Below are 14,406 nucleotides of genomic sequence, written 5' to 3'. Positions count from 1 at the left end.
AATTTTAAATTAATGAAATTTATTAATTATTTATTATTATTCATTAAGTAATAATTTTTTTGAATAAAAGTAGAAATTCTCGAATAACAAAAATTATAATTTCTATCTTCCTAAACAAAAAATGTATTAAAAGAGGATTTTTAAATAACTTTTTCAGGAATTTTCAAACATTTTGCATGTTAAACAGTAAATAATAATACTTTTTACAACGTATTTTCAACATAAAAAAATAGTTCAAAAATTTTTAAATTAAGAATTTATAATAACTGGTTATAATTGTAGTACAAGTATGTTGGAAATTTAAATAAAAGGTAAGTAAATGAAATTTATTTCACGTTTTCATAAAATTGCAGCAATTGCAAAAGTTGTTTCGTTGTTTGTTACTAATCAATATTGTTAAATTGTAAACAATTACATCATATTAGTTACATTTTTTTAATGTATTATTACGTAACGTTAAATGGGAAACAAGAGAATATTGGGAGGAGGTTTACCAAGACCCTGGAATAATAATGTTATGTAAGAACTTTAAAAATTGTGCATTGTTGAAAAATAAATAATTAATGGTAATGATAGTGCACTTGAAGTTTTAAATTTTTTCCCGCTTCACTGTCATTTTTGTGGAAGGTATACTATTTAGTTATTTTACTGCGAAAGATTAAAGTGAAGATATGATAAAAATTATTCTATAATTTAGTTTTAAGGAATTTGTACCTAAAATTAAATTATTTTAATATTGTTTTTTTTAATCGTCAAAAATTTAATTTTTCTAATGGTACATTTTTACTAATCTTTAAAAACCCAAATTGTTTTCACTGATTCAATTTTTACCATACACTTAGTATCTATATTAGGGTTGCTGATTACGAATCTAGAATCGTAAATGCAAAATTCAAAATGGCGGACAAACAAATTGAAAATCACTGACAAGTTCTTTATTCTTGTTATATTATCTTTGTGTTCATTTCAAGAACACTTTGCTTGATAGATAATAATATAATAACAGGGTGGCCACATGTCAGTAAAGTCAGGGAAATGTCAGGGAAAAAAATATTTTGTCAGTAAAGTCAGGGAAATGTCAGGAAAAAAATTTTTTGTCAGGGCAATTAAAGAAATTAAGACGGTCATGCAATACATTTTTTGCTCTAAACAAAAAAATTTTTGTCAGGGAAATTCGTTGTTATGTCAGTAAATCAGGGAAATGTCAGGGAAATTGATAAAGTCAATCTTGCGGCCACCCTGAATAAATAGAGATATATGAATAACTTTTTATAAATAGGATAAAAAATTTTTTAATATTATTTAATTATTACAATGGTTTGAATGCAATTATCTTGATAAATAACAAAATTCTTTACAGAAATTCAATAATTTTTAGGAATTTTAATAAAATTCTTTACAAAATTCAATTATTTTCAAAAGTTACAATATTCATCCCAAGAATTCAATTATTTTCAAAAGTATAATGAAATTCTTCGAAGAAATTCAATTATTTAAAAAAATTTTCACGAATATCTCTTTAAGAATTTAATTATCTTTACAAATAGCAAAATTTTTTGCCAAAAATTCAATTATTTTCAAAAATTTATAAAAATCTTTGCAAAAGTTCAATTACTTTCAAAAGTTTTTTGCAAATTCAATAATTTTCAATATTCACTATTTTCATAAAATTTATCAACAGGTTTAATAATAGAAAAAACTTTTTGATACAATTCTACGAAAAGATTCAATTATTTTCATAAATAATGAAATTTCTTTCAATATACGAATTCAATTATTTTCATCGCAGAATTTCAAATATTTTTAATACAATTTTAAATAAATTCCTTGAAAAATGCAATTATTATTAAAAATTTTATTAAAACTTGAGGAAAGAATCTAATTTTAAGAAACATTCAATTATTCAATAAAACAATAAAATTCGTTGCAATAATTCAAATATCTTCATAAATAACATTTAATTCGTCGCAGAAAATCAATTATTATAAAAAAATTTTAAGTAATTTTGTAAAAGAATTCAATTATCTTGATAAACAACAATATCGCATAAATTCTTTCCATAAAATCAATTATTCTAAGGAATTTTCATAAAATTCTTTTCCAAAATTCAATTATTTTGATAAATATCAATATTCATCACAAGAATTCAATTATTTTAAAAAATTTTTAAAAATTCTCGTCAAGAATTAAATTATCTTTATAAATAGATAGGGAAATTCTTCTCAAGAATTAAATTATTGTCAAAAATTTTTTTTAAATTCTTCTCAAGAAGTCAATTATTTTCAAAAATTTTAATAAAATTCTTCTCATGAATTTGTTTTCAAAAATTATTATTTAAATTCTTCTCAGGAATTCAATTGTTTTCAAAAATTATTATTTAAATTCTGCTCAGGAATTCAATTATTTTTAAAAAATTTAATAAAATTCTTCAAAAAGTTTTCAATTATTTTCAAAAATTGTTATAAAATTCTTTAATATAATAAATTTCATTAAAATTTTAATTAAATTCCTTAAAAGAAATTAAATATTTTCAAAAGTTGTTAATACAATTCTTCGTAAAAATTAAAATTTAGATAACATTAAATATTATTTATTTTTGTATTTAAATAATTGATTTCTCGTAGAATTAAATTATTATTTTTTTGTACTTTTAACTAACAATTCTGTAGAATTAATTTTTTTGAAAAAGTTTAATTGATGTTATTGATTTAAAGTTGAATTTTAGTTAAAAATTTTAGAAAATGTTAATTGAATTGAAATTATAGAAATAATTTTGAAGAAATTACAGTAACAATATTTTTATAATAATAAAATAATGATTTTGTCAGTCGGTCATATTTAATTATTATAAAACATAAAGAAATGGATCACTCCGATTGATTCATTTCTTTATGTTTTATAATAATATTCTTATGAGTTGTTTAATTTGAAAGTTTTAAACATCTTGATTCCACTGAAAAAAATGATTAAATATTTATTTTAAATAAAACAACTTATGTTTTCGGAGACGCATGAATATTTCCCAAATGACAAGTAACCGAACTGACATTTAACCGACCTGTCATATTGCCGACCCGTCATGTAAATGAATTGTTATTTAACCGCCCTGTCATGTAACAGAATTGTCATTTGACCGACCTGCCATGTAACAAAATTGTCATTTGACCGACACGCCATTTAACAGAATTGTCATTTGACCGACTCGCCATTTAACAGAACTGTCTTGTAACAACCCTTTTCATAGAAATTTGTATGAATTTCTTTGAATTACTGTAAATTTCCAAGAAATAGGTTGTTACGAAACAGTTCTGTTACATGATTGGTCGGTCAAATGACAGGTCGGTTAAATGACAATTCGGTTAAATGTCAGGTCGGTCAAATGACAATTCTGTTACATGGCGGGTCGGTCAAATGACAGGTCGGTTAAATGACAATTCGGTTACATGACAGGTCGGTTAAATGACAATTCGGTTACATGACAGGTCGGTCAAATGACAGGTTGGTTACATGACGGGTCGGTCAAATGACAATTCTGTTACATGACAGGTCGGTTACATGCATTTCGGTTAAATGACAGTTCGGTTACTTGTTATTTGGGAAATATTCATGCGTTTCTGAGAGTGAATCAGAATATTCTTTAAAATCAGAGAAAAAGTGAAAGTTGTGTTTGGAAATCAGGGAAAAATAAAGTTAAATTTTTGTATGGCAACCCTGTATAAATAAATTATATTTTTATCTTTATCTAACCAATTTTTATGGTCCCCTACAAGTCCCCTATTTTTTAATTTTCAGTCCCCTATTTCCCCTAAAATACCTAAAATACTTTTTAGGGGCACTATGAAGCCTGACTGATATAATTAATCGTCCACCATATTGAATCCGACATTTTGAATTTTTTGAAATCTGACCATTTTCTTTTTTCTTTATTATAACGACTTAAAGAAGAAACAAAATAAATAAAAATAGTGAGAAGGGAATATTTTTAAAAAAGTGATAGACGTTATTATAAAACAAACTGTTTTTTTCCGTTTATTTAGTAATTATACTTTTTTTCTCTTAATGTAATAGCAAGTGGTAGGAGTGATAGGAGTGCACTTTGCGCTTATGACGTAAGAAGTTATCGTGGTTGAACGAACTAAGGTCTCGCGAATGATTAGTTTAATTGAGATTAGAGATTTGCAGGTGGCTTCGATGCTAATGGATATGCACGTATATATATACATATATATATATATATATATATATATATATATATATATATATATATATATATATATATATATATACATATACTATAAATATCTTTAATACAAAATATCAAATATTTTTTAACCAACATCTCAATAATTGATCTCTCACATTTTCTTCTCTATTTGAAGAAAAAAAATTTTTTTTTTCTTAATATTGTAAAAAATTTAAATTTCCATCTTATGATTTAGTTTTTAAAAGAAATCAAAATGTCGGATTTTGAAAATCGTTTCAAAAATATTGCCTAATATTATAAAATAAAAATTTGTTTCAATTAAATAAAGAATCTGAATAGTTAGTTACATAAATTATAATTTGTTTAGTTCATAGTGTGAAGAGAAAAATATTCGTGTTTTTTATAATTATAGATTAATAATTTAAAACTAAATTGTAAATTATATTAGTTAATTGTAATAGCACCAGTGATTATAAATATGAGAGAATTATTTAGCTTTTATCAAGGAGATTATGCAATTAATTGAAAGAAAATCAATAAGAATGTTAATGTTTGTTTTAAACTATGCAAAAACTGGACATGTGTGTCTGTTGGAAATAAGTAATTGGAACATTCAATTCGTTGGCCTTTAAAACAGACTTGATTTGCCATTCGAAAAACAGGTTTTCACTCCCGAGACTCTCACTCTCTGTTAAAGTCTTTTAATTTAGATCGATATTGAGTAAGTTATAAAGTGATTTTTACATTAATTTATCATAATTATATAATATTGTTTTCTAGATTAGCAGAGAGAGAGAGGGGTGGGGGGTATGTTTAACTTTTGAGATATTTTCAATTTTCTCGGAGAGAATGTTTTTTTTTAAAAGTTAAAAGGGAAAAATTTAAAAATAGAAACTAAAATGTTTTACATTTCAGTTTGAAAGAGCAAAAAAGAAGTACGATAAATATGATGGATAATTAAGATTGTAAATATTTATGTTGAAGGCGAGAAAATATTTTTTGCATTTTTTCTTAATGATTTAAATAATTCTTGTTTGAATCAAGATTTTTCTATCTACAGTAAAAAATTTTTTTTTTCTTCTTTTTGAAATGTGAGCATATTGATTGTGTGTATATATATGAGCGAGAATATTACCGTGTCAAATAATAATGCTGTTACGTCGATTTGAAATACGTAATATATCGACTGCTGCGTTCTCGACCTACCAGCTATCTAAAACGAGTGTCAATGCCGTTGACCTGAAAATCAACGTTTCCAAGATACAATTTCTTAAATAAAACTCTTAACTCGAGGAGGAAATATTTTACATTTCCCACGCTGAAATTTGTGTCAAAATATAGAATCGTATATGTCACTTTCAATGACTGTTTTTATGAATATCTGGAGCAAATTGAAATTATTTTTTGTTTTGCAAATATTATTTTTATATTTATTAAGTTTCTTGCAATATTACACAATTAGATCAAAATTTGAAATCATATTTTCAAACTTAGTAAAATTGCAAAAAATTCCACAGCAAATATGTAATTAAAAATCATGAAGTTAATAATCTTTTGTAGGTTATGTTTGATTTTTTTTGTTTTTAAATTTGTTCCTATCTGTGTAATTTACAGAAATTTGAATCACATTCAAACAGTAATTTAAATTAATTTTATAAAATCTTAAAATATTGAGGTGAAGAAATGTTTTTAGGTTATGTGCCAGTTTTTTATTGATGCTCTTTTTAAATTTGTTCCGATTTGTAGAATTTACAGAAATTTGAATCATATTTAAACTGCAGTTCTAATTTATTTGACAATAGATCAAAATATTGAGGTGAAGGATTTTTTTTAGGTTATGTGCAATTTTTTTTTTGTTCTCGTCTTTAAATTTGTTCCAATCTGTAGAATTCAGAGAAACTTGAATCATATTTAAACCCTAATTCTAATTAATTTTATTACATCTCAAAGTATTGAGGTGAAGGTTTTTTTTAGGTTATGTTATATTTTTTTTAACTGATCTTTTTAAATATGTTCCAATCTGTACAGGAAACAATAGTTCAAAATTAATTTTTTAAATGTTTCTAAATAATTTCAATTACCTTAGTAATTTGTGAAGTGAATAAATTTTTTTAGGTTATGTTCAGTATTTTTTGCGTACTACTAATTTTATTCCAATTTGAAGAATTTTAATAAATTTAAATAGTTTTAATCTCCTTTAATTCTATTAATAGATATATTCTATTAATAAATAAATTTACTTGTCAAGTAATTTATAATTTAAAATATTTTTATATTATTTCAAGGCTATTAATATGTAAATTGTTCGACAAAAAATGTCGAAATATCTCGTTCATTTCTTAATAAACTAATTGAATAAAAATAAGAATGTACTGCTTTTGTTAAAATATTCGCGAAAAAGAAAAAAAAAAGTAAAATAAACCTTATCTCATTAAAATGATGTATAAATATATTTTTAAAATACTTGACGGAAAGTCGTTTATCGAAATGCTAAGTCAATGTTTTTTTTTCAATAAAATTGTATAAACTTTTCAAATTTATCAATAATTTATACATTTGTTTTTGTATTTTCGATTACGGTTGTGTATTTATTTTAGTTTTCTATTTAGTGTGTTTATTTTATTTATTTGAAATTTTTGTGAAATAATTGTATAACCTAAGTTTTCTTTTTTAAAAAAAACTTTAACTTTTTAAAAAAAATTTCTTTCCTTATTTCTTCGTAAATAATAATTCTCACTTAAATGTTAATATATGGAAATTTTTATTTAAAACACATATTTTATTTTACATTTTTTTCTGAAAATTTTTCTTTTTTTTGTGATTTTTCTAGATAAAGTTTTAATAGCACTTGTTTTATGACTGCTAATAAAAATAACCATAACCTATTTTTTCTAATCAATAACTAAAAATTATGAATCATAATTTTCTTGACAGTCAATATGAAAAAAGTATAGGATTTTTTTTTTCTAATTGCGTCTCTAAGCAACGAAAAAAATGTAAAAAAGGTAAAATAAATTTATAAATTTAATTTTCAATTTTTTTTTCAATTCTAATTTTATTTAGAAATTAATTTACAAAAAAAATTGTTCACTTGGAAAAATTATGAATAGCTTGGAGAAATCGGTTTTGTTCAATTTTTAAGAAAGTTATTGTCTCTCAAAGTTTTGAGGTGGGCAAAATTTTGTAAACTTGAGAATTGGATAATTGTTATCGTTTAATGATTTTTTTTTGTTATAATTTTATTCGAAATTGAATATAATGGAAAAATTTGTTCACTTGGAAAAATTACAAATAATTTGGAAAAATGAGTTTTTTTTAATTTTTAAAAAAGTTATTGCCTCCCAAAGTTCTGAGGTGGACGAAATTTTCAGTTTTGAGACATTTTAATAATACTTTGTAAACTAAAATTTTATTTCCTTCTGGGAATAAATAATATTAAAATAATAAAATTTAAAATATAAAATTATTTAATGTACAATATTATTTAATTTTAATCGAATTTTTTGACTTGAAGAAAAGCCTTTATTTTGGTTCCGCCATTTTGAATTTCATAAAGTTTTGTACTCGTTGACTAAAAATTATTATTATTGATGAATGACTAATTTAAATTTTATATTAGGTTAAAAAAATAAGAAGCACCTTTTTGGAGAGAGAGAGAGAGAGAGAGAGAAAAAAAAGAGAAAGAGAGAGAATTTTATTGATAGATAGAGCTCAGTTTAACCAGTTGCATTTTACGATAGTCGAGGTCGTCAAAGGCGCCAAAGAAACAGCTGCCAGTCTTTCGACCGTACCGCTTCGTTAGAACACTTTTATTCTTTCGGTGCCTTATCTTAGTTCGACGTAAAACCTCGTGTCGACTATTTCACTTTTCTACCATATTGCAAATAAATTCACCATTATTTATTTCGTGAAAAATAAGAAAAAAATAAAGAAAAGTAAACAAAAAAAAAAATTGCAAATAATGAATAATTTGTTAAATTGTTCCTTTTTAAGCAAATGATGAAAAATATATTATTGGACCTCGTTTATATATTTATAAATAATTAAATAACAAATTAACTATTTTAGAATTATTAATAAAATTACTAAAATTACTAAAATTTACTAAAACACTCAGTATTTTTTTTTAATTATTTAACAACACTTTATTGTTGCCATAAGTTTAATAACATTATTTTTTACAAGAATTATTTTTTTTTTGAATAAAACGTTCAAGAAAACTGTTTTAATAATAAAAACTCGTTTCTGTGTTTATCAAAAGTTATGATAAAGTTTTAATAGCAATTGGATATAGCAGTAAACATGAAAGTTCATGGAGTGCGTTCTACTGTAGAAAAACGTGAGTTTTTTTTGGCGTTAATTGAAATTTTTAGGTTTTTTTTTATTGTCTATATTGAAAATTCACTTGAGAATATTTTTCTTTTCAAATTTATCGACACTACTTTTATTTTAATTAGCGATTTAAAATTAAATTTTTATCTAGCTGAATTTTCAATTTAACTGTTAAAATATTTTAATTTTTATATTTAGGAAATTTTTGTTTTGGAAAATTTTTCTTTTGTACATAGAATTGGAAATTTATTGTTGTTGATTGTGTTAAAGTAGAATAATTTTTTATTTATTTGCGTAAATTTTCATTTGTTTTCAAACTCGGGTAAAAAATCGAGTTTCCCCTCTAGACACTGTCGGTAATGTAGTTTGCGCGCGAAAATTTAAATCGTGGAAATTTAATTTTCTATTTTATTCATAAAAAAATAAATTATTTAACTTTATTGTTTATGATTTTCTACTTTTTTGACTAAATATTCGGTTGGATGAGTTTTATAAATTAATAAAAAAATTTTAAATAAAATTTATGCTTTCGAAATATTTGGTTAATTAAATTTAATAAAAATTCCGGATATTTCAAATTTTTATTATAATATATTTATATTATTATTATTATTATTATTATTATTAGTATTAGTATTATTATTATTATATTTATTGGCTAATTTTTTTTTTTTTTTTTTTTTTTTTTTTTTAAGTTATAAAAATTGTATTCTTTATAAATTTGGTTGAGTTAAAAATTTAAATGAGTCTTGATAGAAAATTGAGTTAAATGAAAAATTTAAATTCTACTTTATAAGAATTTAATTTTATGAAATTCGATTTAATTAAAAAATTTATTATCATGAAATTTAAGTTTTCTGTATATATGAAAAGTGAATATTTTTCCACGATACGATTTAGTTTAAACATGCGGCATTTTAAATGATTTCGTCACTGTTCTTGGCACATTCTAACGTATATTATATGAATATACATAATTCTTATCGGTGCGTAGGAACAAATAAAATCGACTAAACAAAACACGCGTACCTCTTAAAATACACCACGTCTAGGCTCATCTATTTTTTTGTTTATTGTTAGCAGTAAATTATTTAGATTTTTATATAGGTTTGAAATTGAAAAAAAAATGTTAATTTGTTCGGTTTAAATTACATTTTTTTTTTTATTTAAACTGATCAATTTTAATGTTTACTCTGAGTTGTTGATTTTTTTTCAAAGGGAAATGAAGAAACAAAAATGTAAAAATAATTCTTTTTATCTAATCTGAAAAGAATTATAGACAGGAGACTTTTTTTTTTTTTTTTTTTTTTTTTTTTGAGTGTTTGTAAAGAAAATATATTGATTTACTTTATTGGAAGAATATTTGAAAATTTTATATTAGTAAAAATTTAAATTATTAAAAAAAAATATTTATTAATTTAAACATATCTACTATTTTTGTAATATAATAATAAAGTTGATTAAATACAAAAATATTTCCTTCTATTGCTTTTTGTTTTGTATTTAAAGAAAAGTAAAAGAAATATTAATTTTGAATGGAAGAGGTAAAAATTTATTCTTATGTTATAATTTTAAAAAAAAATAAATAAAAGGTTTGTTAGATTAAATTGTGTAATTTTAATTGATTATGTAATTAAGTGTTGCTACGTGACACTCATCCCGTCGAGGGATTCCCCTTGGCTGACACACACGACAGTCTTTCTGAATAGTACATTCACCTAATTTTTTTTATCGAATTTTTTGGATTCAATTTTATATCAAATTTCATTCATAAATAATATAAAATTCATAAAATTTAAATATTAAATAATATTTATAATAATTTGTTATGAAATTTTAAAAATATTTTATATTTTGTACCACTTTTTTTTTGTGTAAAATGCAACTTTTTTCGATTTTTATATTATTATTTATTTATTTATTTATTTAAAATATAATTACATTTTCGAAATATATAATTAAAAAGTTTTTAAATAATTGAGATAAATGTATTAATTTTATTGTTGAATCTGAATAAAATAAACGACTTTTTCGATTTTTTTTGTACTTTTAATCGACATTCTTTCCTCCTAAATTTGATAATTAAAAATTAGAATTTAATAAGAATTAAAAACACTAAATAAAAATTAATTTTTGGTTTTTTTTTTTCGTTTTAGAAAATGGAGTCGCACCAGTGGTTCAACCGACGATTGTCAGAGCTCCGAAGGACAGGAGAAAAATAAATCAGAAGGTACGCATATTGTCGCAAAACCCTCCACTAGAAACTAACGGCTACTTTAGAAATAAGACACCGGAAAATAGTTGAAACCGACGCGCATTTCTTTACAAAAACCAATCGATATGTTTTGCTTCTTAAAAAATTCTACTCTCTCTCTATCTTTCTCAAAAAAAAAAAAATTAAAATAGATTTTTTGTAACCTTCTTTTTTTCTATATAAATTAAGTACTTCATATAATTCAGTCTTTACTTTTTTATTAAAAAAAAATTACGTTGCATTTTTTTTTTTTTTTTTTTATTTTTTTTTTTAAATGTTAAAACACAATATTACAAATTTAGTATAATTTAATAAGAGCATATTTAGCAATAAAAATTTAATAAAATAATTTAATAGTTTCATCAGATTCGTCAAAGAAAAAGAACTTATTTCATTATTTTTGAGGGAAAAAAAATGTTTATTTGCTTCCTTTTTTTTTATATTTCCTAGTTATTAAACTTTATGCATTTAATTTAAGTATTAAATATTATATATTTTTTCTTGTTATAAAAAAATTATATAACAAAAAAAATTTCTTAAGCACAATTTTTTTTTTTATCTTTACTGACAATGTTTTGATGAATTTTCATATTGTGCAAAAATAATTTAAGAAGGATTCGCTGACACCATTAGGACTTTTGTTAAAAGTTCGATGAATGGAGTTTGAAAGTAGACCTTCTTACAAAAAAAAAAATTAACCTTTCTTTTTTTTTAAAAAAAAAAGAAAAAATGAAAAATTGTAAAGTGTTAAAATGATCAAAATAAATAGACAATTATGAGTGTGACTAAAACTAAAGGAAATTTAACGTAACAATTTGGTGTAAATTATTACCCCTATAAAATATGGGGTAAATATGAAAGAAATCGGGGTAAATTTTGAACATGCAAATTATTTAAAATATTTTGATGATAAATAACAAATTTTTTTATATATAATAGTAAGGTACATACAAGGTACATACATACTTACATTAGGTAAGTTTTATTTTTTTATTTTAAAATCAAGAGTACTATCATTATCGCATTAAAAATTCTAGAGATTATTAAACAATGACATTTTGTAGTAAAATGAAATTTTAAATTTAGAAAAATAATTTATTTTATCTTATTTTATTTATTTTCTACTTCTTTTTATTCACATTTCAAAAAAATATAACATTTAATATAACATTTCAAAAATTCTGATTAGAATTCATAAATTTTTAAAGTTTGGTTTCATAAAATATTTGTAAGAACAGGGTTGCCACTGGTCAGGAAAAGTCAGGAAATTTTATCAAAAGTACTGGTAAAATATCAATTTTTTTTTTAATTTCTACAAAAATTCTAGTTTATGATGTCGAAAAAAATTTTTTAAAATACTCAAAAACCTTGAATACTCTATGAATTTTTTTTTTCAAATTTTACACTTTTATTAATCACAATGAATTTTAAAACAATACTTTGATTTTTTTTATTTTGTTCAAATAAACGAAATATATTTTATTAAAAATATTGTCATAAATTACTGATTGCAATTGAAATTAAATACTTAAATTTAACATTTATGAAACTTAATAATTAATTTTATTTAATTAATTATAATTATTAATATTATAATAATTAACTTTAAAGAGATTTTAATTAAAAGATTAAAACAATATTGAAATTTCCATAAATAATAAAATTTCAAAAGGTTTTAAACAAAATTTTTTGAAAATTTCAATTTTTCTGAAGAAAATAATACTAATTAAATATTTATTTAAAAAATCATTTAAGTTCTAAATAATTTTATTCAAAATTCTGAAGAGAATGATCAAATTAATTTAAATTTTGTGAAATCGAATTAAAAATAATAATATTTAATTTGTAAATAAAAAATTTTTTAGAGATTTTTGAAAAGATAGAATTTTCAAGAATTTTTTATTTCATAATTTGATAAATAATGGAATTTTTCAAAAAATATTTTTAAAAATATTTCGGTTCTTTTTTTATTAAATAATTGAATTTTTATAAACAAATAATTGAAAATGTTTAAAAATAATTGAAACTTTTTCTAAAAATAATTGAATGTTTTAAAAAAATTTATTAAAATCTTTAAAAATAATCGAGGGATGTTTGTCTTTTTCATAATGGTACAATTTTTTTGTTAGAGACAATTGAATTTTTATAAACAAATTATTTAAATTTTTGAAATAATTGAAATTTTCTAAAGTTCTTTTAAAAGTAATTGGATTTTTTAAAGAATTTTTTTGAAATTCATGAAAATAATCAAGAGAAGTTTGACCCATTAATTTTTTTTTTAATATTCCGGTTTTATTTTTTAAAAATAATTGAATTTTTATAATAATGTAATTGAAATTTTTTACAATAATGGAAATTTCCGAAAATTCCATTAAAAATAATTAAATTTTTTAATGATGAATATTATTAAAAATTCTTGAAAATATAATCGAGTTTGACAAAATGATTTTTTAAAATAGTTCAATTGTTTAATGATAATTGAATTTTTATGATCAAGTAATTAAAATTTTTAAAATAATTAAAAAATTTTATACCTCTTTTAAAAGTAATTGAAATTTCAAAAAAATCTTATTGAAATTTTTTAAAATAATGGAAATTTCCGAAAATTCTTTTTTAAAATAATTGAATTTTTTAATGAATTTAATTGAAAATTCATGAAAATATTTCAATTCTATTTTTTTAAAGATAATTGAATTTTTAAGATCAAGCAATTAAAATTTTTGAAATAATTGAAAATTTCTATACCTCTTTTAAAAGTAATTAAATTTTAAAAAAAATCTTATTGAAATTTTTTAAAATAATGGAATTTTTTCGAAAATTCTTTTTTTAATTGAATTTTTTGATGAATTTTATTGAAAATTCTTGAAAATATTTCAATTCTTTTTTTTTTAAAGATAATTAAATTTTTATGATCAAGTAATTAAAATTTTTTAAATAATTGAAAATTTTTATACCTCTTCTAAAAGTAATTGAATTTTTCAAAAAATCTTATTGAAATTTTTGAAAATAATCATGTTTTATATTAGTTTTTTTTAAAAAGTTTTCTGTTTTATTTTTTAAAGATAATTGAATTTATTTTCAAGAAAATATTAAAATTTCCAAAATTCTATTAAGAAGAATTGAATTTTTTAATAAATTTTATTGAAATTTATGAAACTATAATTAAATCAAAGGAAGGTTTCCTCATTGATTTTTAAAAAATGATTCAATTACATTTTTTAAAGATATTTTAATATTTATAAACAAGTAATTGAAATAATTGAAATTTTCTAAAATTCTATTGAAAAATAATCGAGAGAAGTTTGCGACATTGAATTTTAAAAAATATTTCGGTTCTATTATTTTAAGATAATTAAATTTTGTATAAACGAATAATTTTAATTTTTTAAAAAATTTTATTTGAACTTCTTTTTATCAAAATTTTGCTTAAAAATCAGGAAAACTCAGGGAAGAAAATTGAATTTTCGTGGCAACCCTAAAGAATTTCAAAACATAACAGAAAGTTTTTAGAATTTATTTGACGTGGAGATTTAAAAAATTTTTTTTTTTTGCGGAAATAAATAAATTTGTTATAATTTGAAATTCATAAAAAAGATAATAATTTTTTTTTTTGTTT

At 21.2% G+C, this 14,406-nt stretch overlaps 1 protein-coding gene across 1 annotated transcript in view; it reads left to right on the top strand.

Annotated features, from left to right (window-relative positions):
- The window catches only part of LOC122505941 (la-related protein 1B), a 47,503-nt gene that overhangs the window by 4,503 nt on the left and 28,594 nt on the right, over positions 1–14,406 (top strand). Inside the window, exon 2 of the mRNA XM_043617842.1 lies at positions 10,693–10,766. Within this exon, the coding sequence (XP_043473777.1) occupies positions 10,693–10,766 (74 nt within the window). The remainder of the gene's footprint in view (positions 1–10,692; positions 10,767–14,406) is intronic.

This window comes from Leptopilina heterotoma, unplaced genomic scaffold, assembly GCF_015476425.1.
Source record: "Leptopilina heterotoma isolate Lh14 unplaced genomic scaffold, ASM1547642v1 Lhet_38, whole genome shotgun sequence".
Lineage (NCBI taxonomy): Eukaryota > Metazoa > Arthropoda > Insecta > Hymenoptera > Figitidae > Leptopilina > Leptopilina heterotoma.
This window is presented reverse-complemented; position numbering and strand designations above follow the sequence as displayed.